The sequence below is a fragment of the Dendronephthya gigantea genome, unplaced genomic scaffold, assembly GCF_004324835.1.
Source record: "Dendronephthya gigantea isolate DGI-Jeju-01 unplaced genomic scaffold, DenGig_1.0 000094F, whole genome shotgun sequence".
Classification (NCBI taxonomy): domain Eukaryota; kingdom Metazoa; phylum Cnidaria; class Anthozoa; order Malacalcyonacea; family Nephtheidae; genus Dendronephthya; species Dendronephthya gigantea.
In genome coordinates this window covers 986,478-994,571 of record NW_021163104.1, presented here as the reverse complement: position 1 = coordinate 994,571, position 8,094 = coordinate 986,478, and the positions used below count along the sequence as shown (strand labels likewise).

Below are 8,094 nucleotides of genomic sequence, written 5' to 3'. Positions count from 1 at the left end.
ATTGTGTCTTTATATTACCATATCGTCTTTATAGTCATTGTATTTTATATCTACCCGTTGAAGGCTGCAGTCTGGCAGCCGAAAGCTCGTAAACAATAAATATTTTCAACCAGAGAACGTCTCAAGAAATCAATGTGTCTTTATATGTTTCGAAATTTTCAAAGTTATTTTAAACAGGGATGAACTCAGTTTAGGTAAACAAACTACGTTGAAACCGTTTGTTCATTTTTAATCATGTCGTGTTTAAAACTATAAAAAGAAACACTGAGAAACATCAAAAATTATAAAAATTGGTTCTATATCGGCAACCGGGCCAGCCCGCTTGGGGTGTTTATATGAAAATATTTTCATCCCGCAATACACGAGATCTCGCCTCTTTCGAGCGGGATGTCCAACCGCTTGTCCATATAAACGCTCAGAAGTTTTTATTAGGAAATGTATTCGCATGGATCTTGATCGTTAGTCGGTTTAAGTATAAACAGCCCCTTAGGCTTAGCAGGCACAACGTTTAATACATAACCTTGATATTTATAATGAAGATTAGAGAAATCTGATATATAGCTACATGCCTATGTGGGAAAAGATTACCTGCTGCATGTGTTTGAGTATATTCAAGAAATGTATTGTCTTTACAGTCACTTCACAGATATTAATATTGTCCCCCCGCCCTTATCGATGTTAGCTACATGCACCACTGGTTTTAAACAATGTTATACAGACAGTTTGGCTGTATATACTTATAATTGCTCGGCAGGTTAAGAAAAGTTTCTTCAATACAGTCACGTACACTTTACTAGATTGTCCATTGTCACGGTGCTGTTAATCAATCCTGCTTTAAATTTTTACTTCTAGAGCGTATATATCTAATATAATAAAGTGTTCATTCCGCAAATGGTGAAACCATACGTTTTGAGTAAATTTAAAACTACAGTACAGCCGTTTCGGCCGAACAGTAATCCAAATAATTATATATACGTATAACTTGCAATCAATGCGCAGTATTTTGGTAACATTCTCCATAAAAGAAAAAATCGTAGATGTGCAACCAGGATTAAACATATTTGAAATATAGAACGTTCTCTGGTTGAAATAATTTATTACAAGCTTTCGGCTATCAGTCTATAGCCTTCAACGGGTAGAAAATATAAATTCAAAGAGGGACGCTAAATGTAATTGATTTTGAGAAAGCGAAGGTGATTGACAAAGGAGAGTTCCGCAGTCGGAAAACTTTAGAGTCATGGCATACAGCTTTATCAGATCAAGCTGACAATAATTCTAAGCCACTTCCAGGACAATATACTATGCTCACTAAAAAACACTAAAATTTACATATTTCATGCTATTCCTTGTATATATCATATAACCTTTCATACTGTAGTTAGACTCACATGTAGTTTCATGTTTCACTGTTAGCGTCCTTCTTTGAATTTATATTTTCTACCCGTTGAAGGCTATAGACTGATAACCGAAAGCTTGTAATAAATTTTAATATTTCAACCAGAGAACGTTCTATATTTCAATTCTTCATAAAGGTCTTACGAGTTACTAATTCATATACTAATAATACTATAAAGTATACTTATTATGCATAACGAAAGCCAGAATAATTTATCGTATAATTGTGTCTTTATATTACCATATCGTCTTTATAGTCATTGTATTTTATATCTACCCGTTGAAGGCTGCAGTCTGGCAGCCGAAAGCTCGTAAACAATAAATATTTTCAACCAGAGAACGTCTCAAGAAATCAATGTGTCTTTATATGTTTCGAAATTTTCAAAGTTATTTTAAACAGGGATGAACTCAGTTTAGGGTCTGTTTATATTGGAGCCGGGCTGGCTCGGTCAGCTAGACAGCCCGCGGTAAACAGGATAAACTTCTCCTGTATTTATATGAGTGCATTTCATCCCGCTTGCTGGGATAGAGATTATTTACAACGCCTTTATTGGCTTTGCGTTTAAAGGTCATATGACATTAATATCAGCATCTATTAAACTACGTTGCCACCGTTTGTTCATTTTTAATCATGTCGTGTTTAAAACTATAAAAAGAAACGCTGAGAAACATCAAAAATTATAAAAATTGGTTCTATCTCGGCACCGGGCCAGCCCGCTTGGGATGTTTATATGAAAATATTTTCATCCCGCAATACACGAGATCTCGCCTCTTTCGAGCGGGATGTCCAACCGCTTGTCCATATAAACGCTCAGAAGTTTTTATTAGGAAATGTATTCGTGGATCTTGATCGTTAGTCGGTCTAAGTATAAACAGCCCCTTAGGCTTAGCAGGCACAATGTTTAATACATAACCTTGATATTCAATAATGAGGATTAGAGAAATCTGATATATAGCTACATGCCTATGTGGGAAAAGATTACCCTGCTGCACGTGTTTGAGTATATTCAAGAAATGTATTGTCTTTACAGTCACTTCACAGATATTAATATTGTCCTCCCGCCCTTATCGATGTTAGCTACACCACTGGTTTTAAACAATGTTGTTTTTGTTGCCAACGCAAGTCAGCGAGGTCACGAGAATGTGACAATGCTGGATGATATATCCTATGGCTATGAATCGTTGTTTCATGAGGTCACGTATTTGACCAAATATTCCACTACGATATTAAAGCGGAAGTCTGTTCTCGGCTCATTTTATAGAATTCTTAAAAATCATTTTAAAAATTGAATATTGCACATTCGCAGGACACGTACTCGGTACCCATGTTTTTTTTTAAATGTTCACAGATCTTGGGTTACTAAGCAGTATGGGACTATGCGACTATATATGCACATATTCGGCAATCGTCTATGTACATATCGCCCCACCAAGAGTAGATGTGTACCAACTCTTTGGTTTCGGCCGAAAAGAGTTTTTGACTGTAAATAATGCAATATTCATTAAAAAAATTGTGGCTAATCAATACTATCTGAAAACTAACTAAACTACAATCTATAAACCGAAAAAAAACTTCTAAAATTATTTCCCGTTTCAAAAACTTACTCGTTCAATGCCAAACGCCACCAAAAATTTTAAACACGCACGCATTCAGTGCTTGTAAATTATACGACTTGTCTTTTCCTGTATGAAAGCCTGTCCCAGAACGTACGTTAGACTTAGACACTATTCCTAAATAATTTTTTACACGTCCACCCCAAAACGGGGGCTTTATTTGGGCGAAAACTGCTTTTACTGTTAATTGTTAATATTACTCATGCAATGCATGGTGACAAGAGAAAACATAGCCTGTAGAAGCCTATCAGCGAAGAATAACATCTTGGTATGGTATTTGTTTGTATAGTATTTAATACAGTATGGTTTGTTTTAGTCTTAACGCTTTATTTAATTAATGATCTTGATCTTAAAGACAAAAACGTTACACAATCGAGTTATTGCCTACTAGAATTAAATTGTTACCAGTATTATATGATAAGGATAGAAGGTTTCCTATAGTTCAATCATCTTCTAACATAGCACACGAAACCAGGAATAGTAATTTCACCACAGAAAGTGAACATGAATACAGAAGAAGAAGAATCTCTTTCGTCCGTTTGGTCGAAGCTCAATTTCGATGCCCAAGTCGCAAAACTTTTGTTTTGGGTTGGCGACTGGTTTTTTCTTCATTTCCTTGTCGAGATCTTTGTTCAATTTTCTGGAAATGTAGTGTTTTGGAAGTCGTTTCTCCATTTCTCTTCGTTCTGCTTTCTCGTTCACACACAAGATCGTTTTAGAATACCTGATAAATTTCTTACGCCGCACAACGCCATTTTCTTTCACCTTGGAGTATCTGTAGCTTTTTGAGAAACCAATTTCTTCCAATTTGGCATCTTTTAGTTCTTGCTCTACTTTGGATTCCTTTTTGGGAACAGCAGAGTTGTCGACGTCTGTGAGTGTAATCACTTCCTTCTCCTCTACCTTTGCCTCTGAAAGAAAAAATATAATAATACGGTCGTGAGAAATAGAGAATGTTTGTTTAAATATATCTACATATATGTTACTATATGTAATCATATATATTGTAAGAATAAGCATAGGCCTTCAGGTTCTTGTGTCCCTGATCTCATCACAGCGCACAGAGTTGCTTTGAATTGTTGATCTGACCGAACTCACAGACCTGCACGTCCATATTATACTCAAATAACAAATGCAAGCAATATTTCCCACTTTTTAACTCAGATTTTCACTTCAACCCACAACAAAATACACACTGCCACCTGCAACCTCTTTCTCAACCCACAACAAATATGAACTCACGATAAATAATCTTTCACGTACAAACCTGGTGTTGAGAAGAATGAGGAAACGACAAAAAACAAAAATAACTGTTTCAGCATCTTTGCTCTCGTGAACAATTATTCAGTGGCGAGTTTCTTTCGGGATGAGTTGCTTTGCTTCGTTTATGAATTATGGCTTTCCAGCTGAATTGAAATTATTTGCCAACAACACTTCATTTATATACATTCTGAATTTAAAATAAATATTTGATTGACAAAGCAAGGCATTATTATTGAATATTTTGAGGATCATGGACAAAGCTATCTGGAATATGTCAAAATCATTATGAATGGTTTAAGTATGCTTACATATACTTCATTACTTTCTTCTACTGGACGTGATCCCAAAATGTTTTTTATAATGGCAGATAGAGTCATGAAGGTTATATAACACGACACTATATGAATTATGAATATAATATATAGCAAGATCATACGAAATATATATATGTTATGTTATATATATATATTATAGAAAAAATCGTAGATGTGCAACCAGGATTGAAATATAGAACGTTCTCTGGTTGAAATATTAAAATTTATTACAAGCTTTCGGTTATCAGTCTATAGCCTTCAACGGGTAGAAAATATAAATTCAAAGAAGGACGCTAACAGTGAAACATGAAACACATGTGAGTCTAACTACAGTATGAAAGGTTATATGATATATACAAGGAATAGCATGAAATATGTAAATTTTAGTGTTTTTTAGTGAGCATAGTATATTTTCCTGGAAGTGGCTAGGAGTTAAGAAAACTCACTGAACTGATCTACAACTTCATACATACATCTAGGAGTTAAGAAAACTCACTGAACTGATCTACAACTTCATACATACATCTAGGAGTTAAGAAAACTCACTGAACTGATCTACAACTTCATACATACATCCAGGAGTTAAGAAAACTCACTGAACTGATCTACAACTTCATACATACATCTAGGAGTTAAGAAAACTCACTGAACTGATCTATACAACTGGCTGCATGCATATATCAAGACTATATATAACGCCTATAAGAAAACTCACTGAAGTGAATATCTACAACTGCATGCGTACACGACCACGTGCTGATTTGGCAGGCACTTCACGCTTATATAACTTATATAACTTATATAACTATAAGGGCTGTTTTTCACTGTCGCGTTTTAGCCGTTTTTTGTATATACGTATACGCACGGGAAAGTTAAAATCATTTAAACGATATGGATGCATATACGGTTAGATTCTGTTGATGATTTGGTATAATATGGTTTTTTTGACGTTACGCATAAGTGGAAAGCATCTCCCTTAGCATTTGAGAGCCTTCAAATATTTTGTTGTTAGACTACCTGGAATGTATCACATCTCTAATAACAGCGTTGTTCAAGTGTTTGAATATTTTCAGTGTCAAAACTATTTGTGAAAAATACCAGATCGATATAAGTTGCTGCAGAATTTACACAATTAACATGCTTGCATGCATGAAGTCGAACTATGATTTTTCTTGCGAAGAGTTGCCTGTGATTTTGGAATGAACATGTCACTAGCTTCTAAAGGCTAATCAGAGAGATTAGAATTAATGAATTGATATGCATGCATGGAAGATAATTTAATTACTAATTATACGCATTCGCATACAATGAAACCGCAGTACTATGGTACTATAACTTTGAAATAATTTTTTTTAAATAAATTATATTTTTGAAAATTGTGTTAAAAAGTAAAATCACCTATATGGCAGCTCTGGGCCACCATAATGGTGTGCTTAAAAAATCATCCTGATGACGAGAAACAAAAATCACAGATAATACAATTTGTCAATTATGATAAATTACCAAACGGTCCCTCAATTGCATTCACGAATATACTCACACCTTATAGTTTAATCACCTTTATATTCACATCAAGATACTGCACGCATTCGCCATTCGTTTTCCTAGTATCGCGTTGTCTATGTTATTAATCTAAGTAGTCATTCCGTAACATTTTGACGATGATGATTGTTGGCTACCTTTGAAGATGTTGAAAAATATCAAGCTTGATTAAACTTGATTTCCTTAAATTTCGATGATCCATAACGTACACGAAAACAAGATTTTGAAATAGATTTCAAACTTGTGAATTAGTTGTAATTTGTAAACGAAAGAAAAGAAATAAACCAGAGCGCGGAAAAGCCGAAGTGGCTATGTTCATCGTCGGTAGGTAAAGCTATGCGAGACTGACACTGGATGGGGTTAGCGTGGGGGGGATAGCGTGGGATAGCGTGGGATAGCGTGGGATAGCGTGGGATAGCGTGGGATAGCGTGGGATAGCGTCTGCCGCCTGAAAAATGTATGTGTCATTTCAGCTTGCTAATTATCGTAAGAATCCCGTCTCCAAAGCATTTTGCCGCCATAGTTTCTGGTCAAATATAAAAGCATGCATGTGGTCAAGTGTTTGCATGTCAAAATTGTCGCGGTGAAAAATAAGATATATATGCGCATCGAGTTAGATTTCCAGTTGAGTGCTACATTCTGCTTTCCTCAGAAAACCTTGGAAACTGGATTGGAAAGGCTACCAAAAATATTGCGAAGAATTGGCAATCATGCAAATATGGAAGAACAAAGGAGTTCAACATTATTATTAATAGCCTTGTTATATTGGCCTTGTTATATTGTTGTTGTTATATTTCGTTACCTTGTTATTATAATTATTTGAAATGCTTTTTGTTTATTGGAAATAAATCGATTTATTTTATTTGATCAGAATCTGCTAGGTTTTGATCAATAATCTGACTGAAACTAATTACGCTTCACCGCACTCTAGGCATGGTAAGTATAAAGGAAATCCCTCTTGAGTCTTCACTGTCATTATATTACTTTTAGTGAAATAAATTGAATGTGAATCAAAATGTCGAATTATAATTAGTTAACTGCCAGAAATTGGGGACAAGATTCAGACAAGCATGCGCATTTAATTAAAATGATAAAATGGTAATTTGTAAAAGAAAATCACAAGGACATCTAAACACATGAACTGAATCCTTGAGATTACTCAGATTAGGTTGTAGTAATTGGGGAAACGAGTTAATCGTGAATCGCTCAAAGACCTAGTCCTAAATCTCTAATCCTAACTAAACTAATCACCAGGATTAAACTCCAACATGTTTGAATGCATTATCAAATCCTATTGTAAGGTCTTAGGAAATTATGACAGTAAAAAAATTTAGTAGAGGCTACGTGACCTTGTTCACATATGCAAGGTCATATATACATATTTGCTAAACACCGATGAATGCTAATTTTGAAACCTAGATAAGGTATTTTTATAATCAAAGTTCATAATATTTAAATTATAATCTCAGGGCTATAGGGATATCCTGGGTATACGTGCTAGGTTGGTAGGATATGTGGCATTGTGCCGCATCTTGGCTTTTGATCTTCTTAATTGCAGTTCGTGATCAATAATGAATCTGGCTACTCATCTTAAAATTACAACCATATCACAGCCATAGCAGTATAAATATATACGTCACACGAAGTCGCATATCTGTTAATATAATATGTTGTCATGTTGTATGTTGTGTCGTTACTTATTTTAAAGATACAACATGTGTGTTAGAGACAAAATGGCTGATATTCTGGATTAGCGGGAACTTCATTACGTAATCGGTGTCCCAAACAGCTCCAAAATATCCGCGTACTACAAAAGAACCATATTTATAATCAGTGGATGTTGTTCTAAGTTCTAGATCTATGGGATCGACTTTGCAGAGTTTTTATTTGATAGAAAAGGCTTATAATTGCTGCTGAGCGAGCGAGCCTGAAGCAAGCGAGCGTAGCAACAGTCTAATTGGCGTAG

General features: G+C 35.0%; 1 protein-coding gene across 1 annotated transcript; it reads right to left on the bottom strand.

The window, feature by feature from the left end:
* Positions 1 to 3,282: 3,282 nt before the first annotated feature.
* On the bottom strand, positions 3,283 to 4,403 carry LOC114533778. The gene is made up of 2 exons (XM_028555373.1): positions 4,277 to 4,403; positions 3,283 to 3,920 (listed from the first exon to the last, which is right to left on the bottom strand). The coding sequence occupies exons 1-2, from the start codon at positions 4,329 to 4,331 to the stop codon at positions 3,496 to 3,498; spliced, it is 480 nt and encodes a 159-aa protein (XP_028411174.1). The 5' UTR covers positions 4,332 to 4,403; the 3' UTR covers positions 3,283 to 3,495.
* Between the last annotated feature and the right edge of the window lie 3,691 nt (positions 4,404 to 8,094).